Raw genomic sequence first — 22,685 nt, 5'->3', positions numbered from 1 at the left:
ATCTTTATGCACCCATACCTGCCTATTAATAGAGTTCAGATCCCTTACCAAGTATGTCAAAGCAATACAGTCACTCCCTTAAGGGGGGCTCCTCAGCCTCCTACCTCTTCTCTATTTAATCTGAGATAATAACCCCATACAAGAAAACTCTAGAAAATTAAGGATTCTTTCAATTTATGGACTAGAAAAACTGAGGCTCAGAGAATAGTCTGCCAGAATGTCACACTATGAGTCCATTAAATCAGTCATCAATTCAAAAGCCATTTATGGTACAACTACTACTTGGGCCCAAAACCAACATCCATGGAAGCAGCAGTCAAGAAATCAAATGATGTATTGCATTGTACAAATCTGCTGCAAAAGACCTCTTTAAAATGTTCAGAAGCAAAAATGTCACTTTGAGTACTAAGGTGCACCTGACCCAAACCATGGCATTTTCAATCGCTTTATATTCATGCGAAAGCTGGACAATGAATAAGGAAGGCTGAAGAATTGATGCCTTCAAATTATGGCATTGGCGAAGAATATTAAATGTACTATGAACTGCCAGAAGAATGAACAAATCTGTCTTGGAAGAAGTACAGCCAGAATGCTTCTCAGAAGTGAGGATGGTGAGACTTCATCTGACATACTTTGGTCATGTTATCAGGAGGGACCAGTCCCCAGTGAGATGGATTGACACAGTGGCTACAATGATGGGCTTAAGCATAGCAAAGATTGTGAGGATGGCGCAGTGTTTCATTCTGTTGTAGATAGGGTTGCTGTGAGTTGGAACTGACTCGATAGCATCCAACAAAGACGACTATGTTCTAAGCTGGGGGATGTACTAGAGGTAGAGGGAAACAAGAGTAACAAAAATCCTGCCTTCAAATTGCTCAGTGTCTAGTCAGGGAGAAAGTCAGAACCCCAGAAAGTGCTGCAAAGTGTTTTAGGGGCCCTGATATGGTTCCCCTTCTATTAGGCACTTGCGTGACACTTTAATGGTGTGGCTATCATCCCCAACCTATTTGATAGACTTTCTTGTTCCTGTGTTTCCAAAGAAATCCCAATGACATACTCAAGACAGGAAAGTCCTCTTGACCTGCCCCAATTCACCTACTGGCCAACCCTAGGGGGTGGTGACGCCATCATGGTCTCCCTCCGGGAAAGTACCAGGACTGATATCAGGGGCTCCTCTCCCGTGCAGGGCAGGTAAGACTGGGGAGGGGGGCAGCTTACCCGTTTCCAACCTGCAGGACACGGTACCCAAAATGCCTCCCGGCGTCTTGGAAGGAGAAGTTTTGCGCGTGCAACACGTCCAGGTTGTAGCTTGAGGCAGGGGCTAAGGAAACGAGGGGTCATCAACCACTTCAGCCAGGGACCCCATATGTTCCCTGAAAGCCATGGGTGTGGAACCATGGGCCTACCACAACAGGACTCTCAAAGACTCACACAATGACGTAAAACAGGGCTGCCTCCTCAGCAGGCTGCCCACACCTGAGTGAGGCAGAGCTGAAACCTGCCCCCTTGGACTTCCCCTTGATGGCCTTGACTCTGGGAAATATGGAAGCAGCCAATCCCTCCTACCCAGAGTTCTGGCAGTGCCAGGGAATGACACGGCAACTTCCTGCTTGTCCTCTCAGCAAAGATAGAAGGATGAGAAGGCCCATGAAAAAGGAAGAGTCCGAAGGGCAGCCCACCTCCCTGAGGCATAGAGTGGTCAGATTCCCAGGTAGGGACCAAGATGGGAATGCCCTAAGGAAGGGTGTAACTCTCACACACCCACTTCTCTCTTGGTCACATGGCCCGCTCACCCTGAGAACTCAGATAATTAGTCTCAAACTTTCTTTGGCATACTTGGTAATTTAGAGTTCCTTGATCCCTGTGAGGCTGCCTCCTCACTCATATGATGCTTCCACACTTCCCACCCTCAACATGGACCAGTCTTGCCTTTAACCATTAGTCTTAGATTCTCCTATCCCACCCCTGACCTCAGACAGCGTAGGCATCATCTGCAAAGCCCGAACTGTCCTTTCTGATCCTGCCTTCCTTCCAGGCATCAGGCCTATTTCACAGCATCCTAGGATGTCAGGGAAACGCTGGTGGTGTAGTAATTAAGTGCTACTGCTGTTAACCAAAAGGTTGGCAGTTCAAATCCACCAGGCGCTCCTTGGAAACTCTATGGGGCAGTTCTACTCTGTCCTATAGGGTCGTTATGAGTCGGAATTGACTCAATGGCATTGGGTTAGGATGTCAGAGATGATGGTCCCTTCTTTGTTTAGATGAAGTGACTCAGAAAGAGGGGGGGAAGTCTTGCCTAAGATCAAACAGAGAGGTAGTGCCCTGGGTGGGACCAGAATCCAGCACGCTCCTCCAAACTCTACATATCCATTAACCATCTGCCTTTCAAAAGGACCCATCCCAACCTCCTCTCTAACCATTGCCTGCTTTGTCTCCCTTCACTGTGTTTTTCCCACATGTTGCCTCTAGCTTTCTTTCTCTTTCTGTTTCCTGGTCTCCCTCCAGGATTTCTGGACCCAACCTTACCTATGGCCAGTCCCACCCTTAAAATAGCTCCTCATTTATCCAGTTCCACAAAGCCCTGCAGTTTCTCTGGTGACAGACGTATGTCCTTTCCCCTCCTTTGTCCTCCCCTGCCCTCCCCTCCCGCTTTGCCTACCGAAGAGAAAGGGCCCAGACAACAGCAGCCTCATTAGGGTGATGCAGGAATTCTTCATCTCTCAAGCTGCCGGAGGGACCCGTGGACCCAGGCCCCAGTCCCAGAGGGTCCTTGGGATTTGCCAGCAATCTAGACTGAGTGAAAGAAGGAAATGATAATGCCCTGGGGCCTCTTGCAGTAAGCCTTTCTCACAGAGGCGGGAGGCTGGTAACACTGGGGGTGTGCACTGTACGGGTTGTGAAACCACAGGGTTTGAAAAGGAAGTGTAAGCAGGTTAGAGATGTTTCCTGTGCCTAATTGCATGTTCACATCATCCAAGAGTATGCAACTCGGTAATGAGAGAAAAACTGTCTTTCCTTCCTGCCCAGAGCTGCTGCATCACAGTCTCTTACTAACACATGAACTTAAAGACGATTTAAAGCTCGGTAGAGGATTGGCCAAGTACACTGCAGTACAACCATAATAGAATGTCATGTAGCCATAAAAAGAACGAGGAAGGAAAAAAATGCTGAAGAAAAAAAAAAAAGTAGCTCTCCATTGACATTGAAAGGTGTCCACAATACACTGTTTAAAAAAAAAGGAAGAGTGTATTTAGTAACTCATTTTCATTCCAAAAATAAAACACACAGATTGGGAGAAAGTGCTTGCAAATCATGTATCTGATAAGGGACTTGTATCCAGAATATATAAAGAACTTTGAGAATTCAACAATAAAAAGATAAATTGCTCAATTTAAAAAATGGGCAAAGGACTTGAATAGGCATTTCTCCAAAGAAGATCTACAAATGGCCAATAAGTACATAAAAAAGATGCTCAACATCATTAGTCATCAGAGAAGTTCAAATCAAAACCAAAATGAAATACCACTCCATACCCACTAAACCCAAAAGCCCATTGCTGTCGAGTCAATTCCAACTCATAACGACCCTGTAGGACAGAGTCTGATTGCCCCATAGGGTTTCCAATGAGCAACTGATGGATTTGAACTGCTGACCTTTTGGTTAGCAGCCGATCTCTTAAACCACTGGGCCACCAGGGCTCCTCATACCCACTAGAATGGCTAGAAAAAGAGAGAGAGAGAAAGCAAAAGAAAATGCCGAGCGTTGGTGAGGATATGGAGAAATTGAAACCCTGTGCATTGCTGGTGGAAATGTAAAATAAGAAACAGGCAGTTCCTTAAAAAGTTAAACATAGAGTTACAATAACCAAACTCGCTGCCATCAAGTCGATTCTGACTCATAGCTACCCTATAGGACAGAGTAGAACTGCCCCAGAGAGTTTCCAAGGAGTGCCTGGCAGATTTGAACTGCCAATCTCTTGGCTAGCAGCCATAGCACTTAACCACTATGCCACCAGGGTTTCCAAGTTACAATCCAAAAAAATATGATCTAGCAATTCCGCTCCTAGGCATACAGCCAAGAAAATGAAAACACATTCATATAAAAGTCTACATACAAACGTTCATTGCGGCATTATTTATAATAGCTAAAAGGTGGAAACAACCCAAATGTCTAACAATTGATGAATGGATAAACAAAACGTAGTGTATCTACACTATGGAGTATGTTATTCACCCATAAAAGGGAATGAAATACTGATACATGCTACGGCATGGATAAACTTTAAAAGCATTATGCTAACTGAAAGAAAACAGACACAAAAGGCTACATATTGTATTATTCTATTTAAATGATAAGTCTGGAACATGCAAATCTATAGAGACAGAAAGTAGAGTAGTTATTGCCAGGGAGCAAGGGGAATGAAGAACCAGGAGTGAGCGCTATTGGACATCGAGTTTCTTTTTGGAGTGATGAAAATATTCTGGCATTAGCTAGCAGGGATGTTTCCACAATCTTGTGAAAAACCACAAAATTGTCCACTTAAGATGGTGAATTTTATGGTATGCGAATTATATCTCAGGAAAAAAGACTTTAAAAGAAAAAATAAAATCATACGCATGTGTGTTTGCGTATGAAAAAAATTGAAAAGGTAACACAAACAAACGCTAAGTGGTGGTCATCTCTGCAGAGTGAGGTTTATACATTTCTGTATTGTTTGAAGTTCTTTTTGGTTTGTTTTATTTTTTAAAATGAGGATGTATGAGCTGGGTAATTAAGAAACATAAAAATACTTAAAATGCAACAAAATAGAGGAACTGCATTTGTTTACGGGAAAGTGGAACAGACATTCCAATCGTCTCTGTGTTGTTGGGAAATCCTGCTCAACCTGCAAGGCCACTTCCAGTGTCATTGCCCTGGGGAAGGCTTTTGCGGTAGATTATCTATAATCAGTAGATACAGTAGTAGCTACAACAGGACAAGCTGGCTCCTGGAAATTAGATGATATCATGCAGTCTTTCAAATTCTGTTAGAATCAGATAATTCAGATGGATGGATTGAATTCTTTTATTCTCTGTAGAATAGCTCCAGTTGAAAAAACCAGGCAATTCTAACACACTGTGACCCTATACAAGTAATCAAATGTTTGTTTTGTTCTGAAATTACAGAAAGAACATACAGTTTTAAAATTCAAACACCACAGAAACATGTCAAGTCAAGGGATAAAACCCCCCTTTAACACCCCGTCTCCCCATTTCTAAATCCCAATAATAATAACTGTTAACAATTTGAAGCTGTCTTAGTTACCGTGGGCTGCAGTAACAAACAAACAAAAACAACCTACAAGTGAGTGGCTTTAAAGAACAGAAATTTATTTTTCACAGTTCTGGAGGCTGAAAGTCCAAGTCAGGGTCTCAGCTGTGTCAATTCCTTCCGGGGACCTCTCTGCTAGCTTCTGGTGGCTGCCAGCAGTCTTTAGGATTCCTTTGCTTACAGACAGGTCCTCACATGGCTTTTTCCCCTGTATGTGTGTCTCTGTGTCTATTCTGCTCTTTTTATAAGACACTACTTAGAAGTGACGACTTCGTTAACATAACAAAAAATCCTATTTCCAAATAGGGTCACATTTACAGGCATAAACAAAAAACAATCCCACTGCCGTCGAGTCGATTCCGACAGACATAGGGGTTAAGAACTTCCACATTTCTGTCTGGGGGACACGGTGCCATCCACGATAGGGCCGTACATTCTTCACGATAGGGCCGTACATTCTTCATGTCAATAAAATCGTTAGTTCTACTAGGTAACCATACAGGTTTGACTTGTTTGACAAGCTATAATTATCTCACCACAGACCATCTAACTCATCCTCAAATCAATCATCTCCAGCCTGAAGATTTTCCTTTAGGCGGTCTTCAAAATGTAGATGCTTGAATTAGGGTTTCAGTTTATAGTAGCCGGAAGGGTGTGGATAGTAAGGAAAAGAATACCTGGGGTAAAGGATGTTCAGGAAATGATCTCAAAGTCTCCATTTCCTTGTTTTTCTTCTTTTTTTTAAATTGTATTTTAGATGAGGGTTTACAGAGCAAGTTAGTTTCTCATTAAACAATTAATACGCATATTGTTTTGTGACATTGGTTGCCACCCCCACGACATGTCAACACTCTTCTCTCCTCCATCTTGGGTTCCCTGTTATCAGCTTCCCTGTCTTCTCCTGCCTCCTCCGTCTTGCCCCCGGGCTGGTATGTCCATTTAGTCTTATTTTTTTTTATGGGCCTGTCTAATCTTTTGCTGAAGGGTAAGCCACAGGAGCGAGTTCAAAGAGTGCCTGTGGCCATACTCCCAGGGTTTCTTCAATCTCTGTAAGATCAGTAAGTCTTTCTGTGTGTGTGTGTGTGTGCGAGTTCGAATTTTGTTCTACGTTTTTCTCCAGCTTTGTCCAAGACCCTCTACTGTGATCCCGGTCAGAGCATTTGGTGGTGGGGTAGCCAGGCATCACCCAGTTGTGCTGGACTCTGGTAGAGTCTGGTGGAGGATGTAGTAGTTGTGGTCCATTAGCCCTTTGAACTAATCTTTCCTTTGAGTCTTTTGTTTTCTTTATTCTCTCTTGCTTCAGATGGGGTGAGACCAGTAGAGTATCTTAGATGGCTGCTCACAAGCATCAAAGTCTCCATTGCGTTTATTACTGTTATGTGTATATTTCAGCAAGCAAGTATACTCATTTACCTATTTATTTTATTCTGGTCTTTAGATTACAAAAAAGCAAAAGAATAACACTCTTTTCTCCCCTCTTTGAGAACTACAAGCCTGAGGAAGCATGCAAGTATTCTTTTTAAGTCGGGGCTCAGTAGAGAGATAGCAGGTGGTTTCCCTGAAGAATTTGGCTGCAAAGTTCTTAGGCTGGGACCGCATGGGGAAGTCCTGAGATAGGATGCACCCGACACGCACACTCACTTCTCGCTTGGTCACAGGCCCTGGTTGCCTACAGACAATCATTTCTCTGGAGGCCCAAATCCTCCAAACTCTCCCAATTCTGTTCCTCTTTTCAAACCCCACTAGTTCTCACCAGAACTATTGTTGCCACTGAGCCCTGGTGGCACAGTGGTTAAGAGTTCTGCTACTAACCATAAAGGTCAGCAGTTCAAATCCACCAGCTGCTCCTTGGAAGCCCTATGGGGCAGATCTACCCTGTCCTGTAGGGTCGCTATGAGTTGGAATCAACTTGATGGCAATGAGTTTTACAGCTCTCCTTTCCCTCAGTCTCCTCCCCATACAGGGTTTCTACTTCTCAGGTTCTACCAAATTAACCTTGAAAAACCTGAGGATGTCTCTCTTAAGTGCTAAAATCTCTGACGACTCCCCCTTCATATACACGAGATCAAGGCCAAACTCCTTGACATGGCATTCAGGGCCCTCATTGTCTCTCTATAGCCCACACTGTAGTGGTACCAAACGTCTCATTGGTTTTCAAACAGGGTAGGTATCCTAAAGAGGAGTGTATGAAACTTGAAGCACCGCTTTCTAAGGAAAACAGCCTCAGTAGGTGCTTTCTGTGTGATGTGGCCTTGGCTGTGTCAAACGAACAGCATGAAACTGATCCTGCTGATATGGTGATGGCTGACTGGACCCAGGATCAGTGTCCAGGGCAAAAGTAGCCATGGAGAGACTGAATACGACAGATGCCAGCTCTCTTGAGGGTGGCTTGGTTACTCTACTTATTATGAGTTGTTCTGTATAAAATGTTGTAAATGCACCCAACTGTATCATCTCAGAGGAGAGGGACAAATGAGATCCTAGACTGGGAAATTCTGAGGTACACAGAATCTGTGTACCTAAGAAGGAGTCAGTGGCCTGGTTGCTCCAACTCCTCTGTCCTTGGTGAGGTAATTGATCTGAATGATGTCTCATTTTGCTATAGGTTCATCTGAAAACAATGAGGGAGTTTTCTCCTGCCCCACTGAAGACAGCAAACAGGACTTTGTGTCTGGCCACTTCTAACCTTCACCACTGCTCATTCCCTGCTTCAATTCACCATCATCTTTCCCCTGGATTTTGTAGCAGTCCCCTAATGGATCTCCCTGCTTCCAACCCTGCCCTTGCTACACTCTATTCTCTACACAGATGCCAGAGGGATCCTTTGAAAAGAAAATATCCTTTTACAGTGTCACCCTGTGGCTCAAAACCCTTCAGTGGCTTGCCATTTCACTCAAAAGACAAGCCAAAGTTCTCACCGTAGCCCACAAAGCCCTAACCTATGGGGGATCTCTCATGATCTTTCTGAGGTCACCTCGCTCTAGCCCTTTCCTCTCTACCCACAATGGTGCCCTGGCTCTTCTATGATCATTCCAGCACACCTTTGCCTCAGGGCCTTTGCCCTCCCTGTTTTATTGCTTGGAAGGCACTTTCCCCAGAAAGCCTCCTGTTTTATTCCCTCATCTCCTTTAGATCTTTGCTCAGATGTCACCTTCTCTTAGCACTTATCTATAGCTTTCTACTATACTATTTATTTATCCAGCTTATTGCCTATCTTCCCTACTAGAATGTAAACTCCATAGAGACAGTGTTATTACTATTCGTTATTGTTCACTACTATATCTCCAGTACCTAAAACAGTGCCTGAAGCATAACAGGCGCTCAATAAGTATTTACTGAATGAGTGACTGCTTGGGGCTGCCCTTGCCACTAAGAGTAGTCAAGAGGCTTTTGATTTTGGAGGCCTAGGCTCTTAGAAACAAAAAGGTGTATTGTCCAAAAAGGAGAGGTTGAAGGGGTTGAAAGAAGAGGGCTGAATTGCTAGAGACTGGGCCTTGCAGAACGCTTCCGGTTCTGCCAGCTCCTCTCAGGGTCAGAGAGGCAATTCTAGATGGTGATATGTGGGTGTCTAGGGATAGAATCCCAAACCTCTGGGTTTAGAAGCTACAGGGCATGTCCCAGTGGCCAAACTGGGGATGAAGAGAGGCGATCCCTTGAGGAGAGCCATTGATTTAGAATGGAACAGACAGCTTGAACAACGGCCGCCAAGACAGGGAAAAGCAAACACCTCCCTTCTAATTTTCGGTTGGAGCCCTGGTGGCTTAGTGGTTAAGAGTTTGGCTGCTAACCAAAATGTCAGCAATTTGAATCCACCAGCTGCGCCTTGGAAACCCTATAGGGCAGTTCTACTCAGTCCTACAGGGTCACTATGAGTTGGAATTGACTTGACAGCAACAGGCTTGGGTTTTTTTTTTTTTTTTGGTTAATTTTTGGACTACATAAGCCAGATCCTTCTTTTTTTTTTTTTAATGAGATTTGTTGGAGTATCATTTACGTACAATAAAATTTATACTTTTAAAGAGTCTAGTTCATGAGTTTGACAAATGTATACAGTTGAATAACCACTACCATAGTTAAGATAAAGAACATTTCTATCACCACAAAATGTCCCTTTTTGCCTCTTTGTAGTCAATACCTTCCATCTACCCCAACCCTCTGGCAACCGCTGATTTGCTTTCTGCTCCTATAGTTTTGCTTTTTCCAGAATGTCACATAAATGGAATCATATAGTATGTAGTTGTTTGTGTTTGACTTCTTTCACTTAGTATAATGCTATTGAAATTCACCCATATTGATGTATGTATCAACAGTTTGATCTTCTTTAATTGCTGAGTAGTATTCCTGAGTGGCGCAGCGGTTAAGTGCTTGGCTATTAACTGAAAGGCTGGTGGTTTGAACCCACCAGTCACCCCACTAGAGAAAGATGTGGAAGTCTACTTCTGTGAAGATTACAGCCTTGGAAACCCTATAGGTCAGTTCTACTCTGTCCTATAAGGTCGCTATGAGTTGGAATCGATTCGATGGCAACGGGTTTGGTTTTTTTATTTTCTTTTTTATTCCTGAATGGCACAAATGGTTGTTTGGCTGCTAACCGAAAGGTTGATAGTTCAAGCCCATCCAGCTGCTCTGCAGGAGAAAGATCTAGCGATCTGCTTCTGTAAAGATTATAGCCAAGAAAACTCTACAGGCATTTCTACTCTGACACATGAGGTTGCTATGAGTTGAAGCTGACTCGATGGCATAAACAACAACAAATTCCTAAGTACCACAATTGCTTTATCCATTCACCAATTCACGGACATTTGGGTTGTTTCTAATTTTTTGGCAAATATAAATAAAATACTATAAATATTTGAGTATAGGTTTTTGTGTGAACATGTTTTTATTTCTCTCAGATAAATGCCCAGGAGTGGGATTGCAAGGTTGTATGGGAAGCATATGTTTAATTTTATAAAACACCACCAAACTGTTTTCCAAAAATGGCTGTACCATTTTGCATTCCCACTAACAACATATGCCCCAGGACTCTTAAAATTACTCTAAACCAAAACCAAACCCAGTGCCATCAAGTCAGTTCTGACTCATAGCGACCCTATAGGACAGAGTAGAACTGCCCCATAGAGTTTCCAAGGAGCTCCTGGTGGATTTCAACTGCCGACCCCTTGGTTAGCAGCCGTAGCACTTAACCACTGTGCCACCAGGGTTTCCTAAATCACCCTGGTGGTGTAGTGGTTCAGTGAGAGACAGCAGACCCAGTATGCTGCCTGCTGAATGCTTAATCTTTTTCCCCCAAGCCCAGCTTAAATGATATATCCCCTGGGAAGCCCTCCCTAAGTCATTTTGCCCTCTAATTTCCCCTTCACCTCCATGAGCTTATCTCTTAGCATATTGCATCACCGTCCAAATCAGGTTCTCAAACTTCATCTGGAGGGCTGTTAAAAGACAAGTGCTGAACAGAGGAAGGAGAGCCAGGAATAAGAGAAGGAAAAGGAATGTGTGGCTAATTGCCTCCATGAACAACTTGCCTCCTTTGCCATGAGACCAGAAGAACTGCATGGTGCCTGGATGGATGGTACCATTACTCAACATTTTGATCAAAGATTCTATAAAATAATCCTGAACAGAAGGTGGGAAATGCAGAATAGAATTTCAAATTCTCATGGAATCCAGACTTCCTGGAGCCATGGAGGATGGATGAATCCCTGAAACTATTGCCCTGAGATCATCTTCAAACCTTAAAACAAAAAATATCCCCTGAAATCTCCTTAAAACCAAACAATAGTTTAGCTTAACTAGTAAAGAATGTCTGCCTTGAGCATTGTGCTTTTTTAAGATCTATCTATATGGGATCAAACTGACAACAGCAACTCGAAAGATTAGGTAGGAAACTTAAGGAGCAGTGAATTTATGTTAATGGGGGAGGAATAGTTTGGAAAAGGAGGTGAGAATGGTTGCACAGCTGGAAGAATGTAATCAATGTCGCTGAATTGTACATGGAGAAATTGTTGAGTTGGCGTGTGTTCTGCTGTGTATATTCTCGGCAGCAACAAAAATAAATTATTAAAAAAAAAAAAGATTGCTGGACCCCATTCTCAAAGTTTCTCATTTACTAGGTCTGGGGCGAAGTCCAAGAATTTGCATTTCTAATAATTTCCCAGGTGATGCTGATGCTGCTGGTCCACACTGAGAGTGCCAGATCCAGACTATGGAGTTAGATATGTGTTCAAAATCCTAACCCGGACACTTGATAGTTCTGTGACAATGGGTGTTATGGATTGAATTGTGTCCTCCAAAAATGTGTGTCAACTTGGCTAGGCACGATCCCCAGTATTGTGTGATTGTCCCCCATTTTGTCATCTGATGTGATTTTCCTATGTGTTGCAAATCCTAATCTCTATGATGTTGATGGAGCCCTGGTAGTGGAGCAGTTAAGAATCTGGATGCTAGCCAAAAGGTCTGCAGTTCGAATCTACCAGCTGCTCCTTGGAAACCCTATAGGACAGTTCTACTCTGTCCAAAAGGGTCACTATGAGTCCGAACCAAGTCGTCGGCACCTAACAACAACAATGATGTTAATGGAGACTTGGTGACGCAATGGTTAAACGTTAGGTCGCTAACCAAAAGGTTGACAGTTCAAATCCACCAACCGCTCCAAAAATCCACCAACCACTCCTTGGAAACCCCTGGAGCAGTTCTACTCTGTCCTGTAGGGTCACTATGAATCAGAATCTACTAGATGGCAATTGGTTTTTTTTATGATGTTAATGAAGCAGGATTAGAAGCAGTTATGTTAATGAGGCAGGGCTCAATCTACAAGATTAGGTTGTGTCTTCAGTCAATCTCTTTTGAGATACAGAAAAGAGAAGTGAGCAGAGCGACAGACTTCTATCCTCCTAACCTGTGAGAGAATAAATTTCCATTTGTTAAAGTCATCCCCTTGTGGAATTTCTGTTATAGCAGCACTAGATAACTAAGACAATGGGCAACTTCATTAAATTTTCTAGGCTTCATCACTCTTCGTCTGAAAAATGAGAACAATATCTACCCCAAACATCTATCATAAGGATTAAAGAACAGCATAAAATAGAATCCCCTGACACTGGGTACTGAGTAGGTGTTTGTCAAGTGAGATTGTTCACTGATGATCTCTGTACAGCTGTTCCAGATGTCCCTCAAGCCTACAGGAATATCAATGAAAGCCTAACAAATAGACTAGAACTGATACGTCCAGATTAGTACCACTCCCTCAGGGGGGGAGAAGAGGCTCCACTGGAACTTTCATTTTAGAAATCTCCATCAGCAGAGATTTCTACGATTCAATTATACGCTATCTGATCAGCTACTGAGAATATTGTTGATGGGATTCAAGTTTCTTTTAGGAAGATGTAAAGTGGGTCTGGAAGGGTGACTAAGAGCTCATCAAAGAGGAATTATGGAAAGAGCAGCCAGACAGCTGGAGGAGGCTTGGACAACACCATCTTCTTCTCTCCATTCCCACCCTTCATCTTCGTCCAGGACCTCATTAATTTTAGTGAGTTGTTGCAGAAGTCTCCCTGCTAATGGGGCTTGTCTGCTCCAAATCATTGCCACCTGCCGAGACATTCCTCTTTCTGAAGCAGTGAGGAATTAGGAAAAGTGCAGGGCTCTGGAGCCAGCCAGACCCAATTCCACTATTGTGGAGGGCACCAGATGGATGACCTTGGGCAGTTCTCTTAGCCAGACTAATCTTCTGTTTCCTCATCTGGAAAATGGGGATTAGATACCTACCCCTAAAATATCAACAGATCATAAGCACTTACGTAATTGTGTCCCCATATCCCAGTCCTTTTCTCTCCCTTATAAACGCAGATCTTGTCCTACTCCAGGCCCTTCAATAGCTCCCCATTGCCTAGTCTTTTTCTTATTTATTGTCTCTCTCCCCCTCTAGAATGTAAGGCAAAGACTTTGTCTTTTTTTACACCATATCCAAACACTTAGCTTTGTCAATTAATATTTATTGAATGAATGCCTGCTTATAGAATAATTTCAAGCTCCTGACTGGCCTGGGCCCTCCACAGTTTGGCTTCACACTTCCTTTATGAACTTAATACTCACTGCTTTCCTTGACTCTGTTCATGTCAATATCCTACCCACCCTACAAGCTCCTGTTCAAATGATGCCCCCTCCATAAACCTTCCTGCTCTCTCTCCTACCCTCAGACTGCAAGCCACAAGTGTCAACTTCATGGCACTTTGCACCTTCACCCTTGTCTTACTATAAACATGTCCATCTCCCAACTGGATTGAGCTCTATGACAGCTGGAGCCTCTTCTGATTCCTTTGCCTCCCACCAGGTCTTAGCACAAGGCCTGGCAGAGAGTAGGTGCTCATCAAGAAATACCTGCCTCGGCCTTTTAGAGCTGCCTCCTTTCCTAATGGCCTGTCTAGTCCCAGCCCACACAAACTCTCACACAGAACCCTTAATTTCTTGAGACTCTCAAGTGAGTAAAATGTTGAATAAGCAAGGGTGTGGTAGCAGGTAGCCTCTGGGGGTGCTTGGGGTCTGACGGCTGTAGATGGCAGGAGGGGTCTGGCTTGAAAAGCAGGCTGGGCTTCCCTGCCCCCTACACCAATCCTACCGATCTGACTACCTAAGGCCCAGGGCCTATCAGGACTAAAGTTCTGTCTTCAGATTCACACAGAAGATTTTCTGCTGCAGATGCTGCTGGTTACCACCAGCTGCTATCTCCTCAGTGTGGGTTCCCCACCCACCACTTCCTTCTGGGTGCAGTAACACAGGCCTTTTTGGTCAGGATGATTCGGACAGAGATATCTGAGTCACTGCTCCCCACATGCCAAGAAGTTAGAAGGAGAAACTTTCCAGAAGTCTGGGCCTCCGGGGAGAGGAGGTCACTAAGGACAAGAGGGGCCCAAGATAGGCGAAGCTTGGAGGGCTTGCCACTGGATAAGGTCCTTGCGATCTCATGGCTGCGTAGACCAGGGCATTCTAAAGTTCTAGATGCTCTACCTGAATTTTCTGAGGGAGGGCTGAGCTGAACGTACAACAGGTAGGGATTTTCTAAAGATGGCATCCTTTGGGTATTTGCGTATGGTCCATGGGGCTCTGTTGTCACTGGGTGACTTCACTCCAGAGGCTCCATTTTCAGCCTCTCATTGATAGTTGATTTTTATGGCCAAAAAAGCATATAGTTCAGGACCAGAGGCCTGGAAGCCAGTTATAGGCTGCCCCTCTCTTGCTATGTTTTGTCAATGAATCTCTTCACCTCTCAGTTCCTTCCTCTGTACATAGCTTAGATTTCTACAGAACTCACCAATTTGTGACTTCAAATAGGATTGTATTAACTTAATACCCCCAAGTTGTTGCCCTAGTACAATGTCTCCAGCTTCCTACAAATTCTCTGCGCTACTTTCAAAAGTCTTCAGGGGTATTTTCCCAGTGTTTGAGCTGCTCTGGGCTTCATACCTTGGTTGCTGTTCTATACCCAAGGCCTCCAGCAATTCTCCTTGGCTGTTGGCCCTGAGCCCTCAAAGTGCCAAAGCTGAGTGGTGTCTTGTGGCAGAGTTGGGGAGAAAGGCTCTCTCTGCTTTGAGTTACAGCATGGGAAAGATGTCCAAAAGCTATACTGTACTGTTTGAGCTCCAGTGTGTTCAGGCTAGTGATGCAGCTCTTTCAGTTTTAACTACCCCCAAAGTCACTTTTAGCTAAATAATAGGCTGGCTCATAAAGAATATTACCTGTGAGTACTGTGTACCTTTAAAAAAAATCATCTATATGCAACTAACTGGTCAACAATTACCCTAAAGCAAAAATGAAAGGGTAAGGGGACAGGGAAACCAGATTAGGTACTAGAAAGGAAACATGTGGAGCGGAACTAATGAGAATATTGACACACTGTGAAAAATGTAACCAATATCACTGGATAATTTGTGTAATAATTGTTAAATGGAAACCTAATGTGCTGTGTAAACTTTCACTGAAAACACGATACAACATTACAGTGAAACCTGCAAAAGCCAGAACCCGTGTAAGGTGGAAACCTGTCAGAAAAGGAAAACTCAAATAGTTTCTATTAAAACGAGTGACAGAAAAGTGGTAAGACTGTCAAAGGTGGAAAACTTGCGAGACCCAGAAAACAAGGCAGTTCCGTCAAGTTCTGGCTCTCACAGGTTTTAATTAGTACTCTCTTTTTTTTTTTTTTAATTTTTGTAAAATATACACAACGTAAAATTGACTGTTTTAACCATTTTAAGTATAAAATTCAGATGCATTAAGTACATCCACAATGTTGTGTAACCATCACCACTTTCTGTCTTCAGAATATTTTCATCATCCCAAACAGAAACCCCGTAACCGTTAAGCAATAGCTCTCCCCTCCACCCGCAGCTCAGCCTCTGGTAACCACTCTTCTACCTTCTGCCTCTGTGAATTTGCCTAGTGTAGATACCTCATGTAAGTGGTCCTTTCATGTCTGTCGTATTTCACTTAGCATAATGTTTTTAAGGTTCATCCATCTTGTACGGTGTATCAGACTTTCATTCCTTTTTTATGGCTGAATAACAGTCCCTTCTATGTATATGGCTCAGTGGTTAAGCATTTAGCAGCTAGCCAAAAGGTCAGCAGTTTGAAACCACCAGCAGCTCCTTGGAAACCCTATGGTGCAGTTCTACTCTGTCCTTTAGGGTTGCTATGAGTCAGAATAGACTCGATAGCTACTGGTTTAGCTTTTTTTTTTTTTGGTTTTCTGTGTATATACCATATTTGGTTTATCCATTCATCCACTGATGGAAATTTAGGTTGTTTCCACCTTTTGTTTCCACAGTGCTGGTATGAACATTGGCATTCAAGTATCTGAGTGCCTGTTTTCAATTCTTTTGGGTATATACCTAGGGGTGGAATTGTTGAGTCATGTGGTAATTCTATATATAACATTTTGAGCCAAACTGTTTTCCACAGTGGCTGTACCATTCTACATTCCCACCAGCAATGTACAATGGCTCCAATTTTTCTACATTCTTGCCAACGCTTGTTATTTTCCATTCTTTTTATAATTGCCATTCTATGGGTGTGAAATGGCATCTCGTCCTTATTCTCATTGTGGTTTTGATTTGCATTTCTGTAATGACTAATGATGTTGAGCTTCTTTTCAAGTGCTCATTGGCCATTTGTATATCTTCTTTGGAGAAATGTCTATTCAAGTCCTTTGACCATTTTTTAATTGGGCTGTTTGTTGTTTATCGTTAAGTTGTAGGAATCCTTTATTAGATGATTTGAAAATATGTCTCCCATTATGTGGGTTGTCTTTTCATTCTTTTGATAGTGTCCTTTGATGCACAAAAGTTTATAATTTTGATTAAATCCAACTTATCTATTTTTTTCTATTGTTGGTTGTGCTTTTGTTGTCATATCTAAGAATCTGTTGACAATTCAAAGATCATGAAGATTTTTCCCTATGTTTTCTTCTAAGAGTTTTATAGTTATAGCTCTGAAATTTAAATCTTTGATCAATTTTGAGTTGATCTTTGTACATGATATAAGGTAAGGGTTCAACTTTATTCTCTTGCGTGTGGATACCCAATTTTCCCAGCACCATTCATTGAAAAGACTGTCCTTTCCCTTTTGAATCACCTTGGCACTCCCATCAAAAATCAATTGACATATAATCCAGCAATTCCACCCTTAGGCATATACCCAAAAGACCTGAAAGCAGCAACATGAACAGAACAGATGTACACCAAATGTTCACTGCATACTATTTGCAATAGCCCAAAAGTGGAAAAACCTGAAATATCCATCAACCAATGACTGCATAAACAAATATGGTATATACATACAATGGAATATCACTCAGCTGTTAAGAGGAATGACATGAAGCCCTAGTGGCATAGTGGTTAAGAGCTCGGCTGCTAATCAAAAGGTCAAATCCATCAGCCACTCCACGGAAACCATATGGGGCAGTTCTACTCCGTCCTACGGGGTCGCTCTGAATCAGAACCGACTTGACAGCACCTAACAACAACAACAGAGAGGAATGATGTCCTGATGCATGCCACAACATAGATGAATTTAGAGGACATTATGCTGAGGGAAATAAGTCAGTCACAAAAGGACATATACTGTATGATATCACTTACATGAAATAAGCGATTATATAAAAACCATAAGTAATTGGTTGTTACCAGGAGCAAGAGGGAGGGGGAAAGTGGAGGTCTTTGTATCAAATGTATATTAATGGTGGTGGAATAATTTGGAAAAAGATAGCAAGAATGGTTGCACAACTTGAAGGATGTAATCAATGTCACTGAAATGTACATGTAGAAATTCATGAAATATTATGTTTTGTTGTATGTGTATCATTACAATAAAAATAAATTTTTAAAAATCTAAGTGGTCAGGGCAGGTAAAATATTTTTTGTGAGGAAAGTATTGTTTAAAAATATTTGACAGTAATATTGGAATGTTAAGTTAGGAGAGGGTAGCTATTTTTCTGTCTAGTAAAAAGAAGTATTACATGGTCTGATTTATACAGAAGTATAAATGAGTCTTAAAATTCAGTCTCTCTTTTATTATTTACCTCTTCACACTGCCCTGCAAAATACTGGATTCAAATGTTCAATATGATGTGAAAATAAATGTTTTCTGAAAAGTTAAAGCAATGTTACAGTTTTTCCTGTACAAATTTTTAACTCCTTGGTTAAATTTATTCCTAAGTATTTTATACTTTTTGATGCTATTGTAAATGAAATTATTTTCTTAATTTCCTTTTTGGGTTGTTCATTGCTGGTGTATAGAGATACAGCTGACCTTTGCATGTTGATTTTGTATCCTGCAACTTTGCTAAATTCACTTATTATCTCTAACAGGTTGGTTTTGTTTGGGTGGGTTTTTATTGAATTTTGTCAAATGCTTTTTCTGTATCTATTGAAATGATTATGTGGTTTTTTTTTCTTTTATTAATGTGATATCTTGAATTAATTGATTTTTGCATATTGATTCACCCATGAATTTCTGGAATAAATCCTACTTGGCTATGGCGGTAACATGCTGCTGAATTCAGTTGCCTAGTATTTTGTTGTGAATTTCTGCACATACATTCAGAAGGGGTATTTATTGGTCTCTAGTCAAAATTTTTTTTTTTTTTTTTTTTTTTTAGTCTTCTTGTCATCTTTGTCCACCTTAGGTGTCAGAGTAATGTGATCTCAAAGAATGAGTTAGGAAATATTCTCTCCTCTTAAATTTTTGGGAAGAATTTGAGAAGAACTAGTGTTAATACCTCTTTAAATGTGTTTCACCAGAGAAGCCGTGTGGTCCTGGACTTTACTTTGTTGGGAGGTTTTTCATTGCTGATTCAATCTCCTTACTTGTCATAAGCCTATTCAGATTTTCTATTTCTTCCTGATTCAGTTTTAGTAGTTTGTGTGTTTCTAGGAATTTCTCCGTTTCATCTAGGTTATCAGTTTGTTGGTGTACAACTGTTTATAGTATTCTAATTTTTTTATTTCTATAAAATCAGTAATAATGTCCCCACTTTCATTTCTGATTTTAGTAGTTTGCATTTTCTCATTTTTTCTTAGTCAATCAGCTAAAAGTTTGTCAATTTTGTTGATCTTTTCAAAGAACCACATTTTGGTTTCACTGATTTTCTCTATTATTTTTCTTTTCTTTATTTCATTTATCTCTACTCTAATCTTTATTCTTTTCTTCCTTCTGCTACCTTTACGTATAGTTTGCTCTTCTTTTTCTAGTTCCTTCGGGCATACGGTTAGGTTATTAATTTAGGATCAGAATTGACTCAACGGCACTGGGTTGGGTTGGTCTTCTTTTTTAATGTACATCTTTACAGTTATAAATTTCCCTTTTAGGACTGTTTTTGCTGTATCTCATAAGTTTTCCCCCACGGGTCTGTCAGTTAGTCATACTGTGGGGGCTTATGTGTTGCTGATGTCAGATGGATCCTGGCTGAAAGCAGAGAATACCAGAAGGATGTTTACCTGTGTTTTATTGACTACGCAAAGGCATTCCACTGTATGGATCATAACAAATTATGGATAACATTGCGAAGAATGGGAACTCCAGAACACCTAATTGTGCTCATGAGGAACCACTACACAGATCAAGAGGCAGTCGTTTGAACAGTCACTATGCTATAGGGACGATCTCTATTCCCCTCTGACAACTAAGATTGTGTTCCTGGGTCAAGTTCATTCTAGTATGACCCCTCCTCCCCACCAAAATGCACCTCAGCTCTCTCCAGCCATTCTTGAACTTCCAAGGCAGACAAAGCCTAAGTTTGTCCTGTTACATGTAAAATGCCTGTCTTGTTACACCAAGCAAAGTGAACTCCCTGACATCATCCTACATCAATGGGAAAAAGGAAAACATGTCCCATCTTCTGACCAGGTGGCTTGAGTGCATCTAGAAAATATACAAATCAAACAGAACCTGGAGGACTTGTTACTATATAATGTGTTTGCACATGAGGTGAAGTGTTGAGGGTGGGAGTGGGGCGAGGGGAAGCAGCAGCTATCTCCAATACCTAAATGATTAGGAAGGTTGCTTACCTAACCTCACCACCTACTGAACTCTCTTCAGCTCCCATTGCCACTCCTCCTCCAGCTGAATATTCCCTGAAGCCCCTTCAGGAGCTTTGGATGTCTCCCTTCAAAGCCCTGGATGACTTCCTGTTACTTTAGAGGGTCTTGGCCAAAGCTCACATGTGGCTAGTAATAGTAGTCCATTTAATCTGGTTGAAACTAAAAGAATAAATTTGTTTAAGGGATATCATGAGGCCCTTAGAGGAACCCAAGTACTACTAGGTCTCCCAGGTGGCTAGAAGAGAGCATCACGTCTCTTCCATTCTCCCAACACTCTCTACGAGCCACCTTTTCCTTTGGTTAAAGATGGCGGCCTCAATTCCCAACTTTACACGTACTTAATTATAGAGACCATGGAGGCTGACTAAGATCTCTGAATTTCCATAGTTTAGGAGGGAAAATCTGGTTGGCCCAGTTGAAGTCAAATGTGTGCTCCATACTAATCAGCTACGGCCACTACACTCTCACACCCAGGTTGTTTTCAGGTGGAAGCTGTGGGCTAGGCAGATATGTCAAAAGTCATTTGTTACCTGGGTAAAGACCAATATTATCCATAACTTAGCCTAACCTCTCCCTTTACTCTCATGTCCTACTTTCCTTCTTCAGTCTCTCTGACAAGCTTATCCTCTTTGATCAGAATGTACATACAGTCACAGGTGGCCCTGAAAGTGGGCAGGGCAGGGAAAGTAGAATTACTGCCAATTTTCAGATAAACACGTTTATGGCCTGCAGAGTTGGGATGAGATAGTAGCAGGTGTGCCACCAGGCACCCTTCTGGGCCAAGAAGAAAAAGGAAGGATTGAGAGAAAGGAAATAAACAGGAAAATGGGATTTTTAAGAGAAAGAGGACATTTACTTAGGAAAGTGTACACTGTCAGCCCTGGAAGGAGAAGCAGGTGCAGAAGGAGAAGCAGGTGCAGAAGGGTCATGCCCTCCAGAACTTGGCCATTCTCCTGAGTCTGGTCTGCATCAGCCCCTTGCAGTTCATTCCTGCAGGCACTTGTTAGCTGTTCCCTCTGCTGCAAAGTTCTTTCTTGTCCCAACCCCTTTCATCTAAGTAATTGCCTGCTCATTTAAAAAAAAAAAAAAAAAGAACATGTGTGCCCCTTTATCACTTGTCAAAATCTTCCCAATCCTCTAATGCCAGCTGCCAACTTCTCTGTATCATCTTTCATAGAAAGCTGGTCATGATAATATAAGTATAAAAAAAAGCAAGTTACAAAACTGCACATTACATCTCATTTGTCTATTAGGCAGGGAGTCTATCTTACTCAGCCTCTCTCATTCTCCCACATCTCTGCCTCTTCAGATTTTAGCTGTATACATTTAAGAAATTGGGGATGGTGAATACTCACTGAACTCTGCCTGGTTGTTATTACTAGAGTTGAGAGATATATTGAGTTAGCTCTAGAGTATACTGACGAGGTTTAGGGGAGCTTTCATAAGCTATGGTTTACATCTAATATTTTTTATGATGGACACATTTTATAGTCAGGAAGGAATAATAATGAAGGAATTGCAATGTTTTGGGGAGCTCTGAATAACAAGATGTTGAGTACTTTCCTCATTCACATTCTTTCCTTCATTTATTCATTCAACAAATGCTCTATAAGACCTTCCCTGGACCAGCCTCCATGCTGGGACTTGGGCTTATAGTGCTTAGTGAGGCATGGCCCCAGTTGTGAGGAGCTCTCAGGCATCAGAGAAAACCTAGCAGGATAAAGGTAGAACATAGGTAAGCCCAGGGGTATGGAATCATAGGAAAGGGGCTTTCTGGAATCTTGAAGTCGTGTCTGTCGGACATAAAGGGCTTTCAGGTGTTTGAGAGTAGCCTGTGCAAAGGCCCACAGGCAGGTGAAAGCTATACTTTCTTCTGTCCACTCCTCCACCCTACTCTACCCTAGTCTAAGCTATCACCCTCCCTCACTGGTCCTCTGCTTCTTCTGGCCCCTCCAATCTATTCTCCATGCAGCAGCCAGACTGATCTTTCAAAAACACAAATCCAACCATGTCGCTCCCCTGTTTAAAACCCTGCTGTGGATTCCTTCTTCTCTTAGAACAGAGTCCAAAAATCCTTCCCATGAACCATCAGATCTTGCATCAGGAAGAAAATCCTATTGGCTCTACAAAATATACCCAGAATCTGACGACCTCTTATTGTTTCCAGTGTTACCACACTGGTGCACACCACCATCATTTCTCCCCGGGATTTCTGCAGAAGCCTCCTCATTGTCTCTCTGCTTCCACTCCCCCGCATCCCATTTACCTTCATCCACTCCCAGGTTTTCACCTTTGTAATCTCTGACTTACATGTTTGGCCCCAAACGGTAGTTGTAGTTCATTGGATCTCTCAGTAAAAAACAAGATAACAAGAAAGATAAACAGGATGCTTTAGATGGTCCTGATGCACAGCCCGAGGGATCATGTCAAAAACCTCCAATGGCGCCACCGCACCCAGAGTTAAAGCCAAATGCCTTACGGTGGCCACAAGGCCTTGCCCAATCTGGCCTTCATTGCCTCTCTGACATCACCTCCTTCTGCTTTCTCGTGCCCACGCATCACCAGCTACACAGGCCACCTTCCTGTTCCTCCAACACATCAGGCTGGCTCTGTCTCCAGGCCTTTGCCATGGCTGCTTCTCTGCCTGGAATGCTCTTCCCTCAGGTTACCGAATGACTCTGTCCCTTACCTCATTCAAAGCCACCGTCTACATATCCTCCGCTCTCTGTGTTCTCATTTGTCATTGCTCTGAGTCTTTCTCTACTTGTGTCTTTCTCTGTTCTA

General features: G+C 42.3%; 1 protein-coding gene across 3 annotated transcripts in view; it reads right to left on the bottom strand.

Annotated features, from left to right (window-relative positions):
- ITGAL (integrin subunit alpha L) overlaps positions 1-22,298 on the bottom strand; it is a 63,602-nt gene extending 41,304 nt beyond the window's left edge. For 2 of the 3 annotated variants that reach the window (XM_049903694.1, XM_049903696.1), the window contains exons 1-2: positions 2,660-2,872; positions 1,219-1,321 (exon numbers count right to left, since the gene is read on the bottom strand). In XM_049903694.1, the coding sequence (XP_049759651.1) occupies positions 1,219-1,321; positions 2,660-2,717 (161 nt within the window). In that variant the 5' untranslated portion in view covers positions 2,718-2,872. Of the gene's footprint in view, positions 1-1,218; positions 1,322-2,659; positions 2,873-22,211 lie in introns of those variants that run through there. The other variant, XM_049903695.1, reaches the window with a different exon arrangement.
- Between the last annotated feature and the right edge of the window lie 387 nt (positions 22,299-22,685).

The sequence above is a fragment of the Elephas maximus genome, chromosome 12 (assembly GCF_024166365.1).
Source record: "Elephas maximus indicus isolate mEleMax1 chromosome 12, mEleMax1 primary haplotype, whole genome shotgun sequence".
In the NCBI taxonomy this organism is placed as follows: Eukaryota; Metazoa; Chordata; class Mammalia; order Proboscidea; family Elephantidae; genus Elephas; species Elephas maximus.
This window is presented reverse-complemented; position numbering and strand designations above follow the sequence as displayed.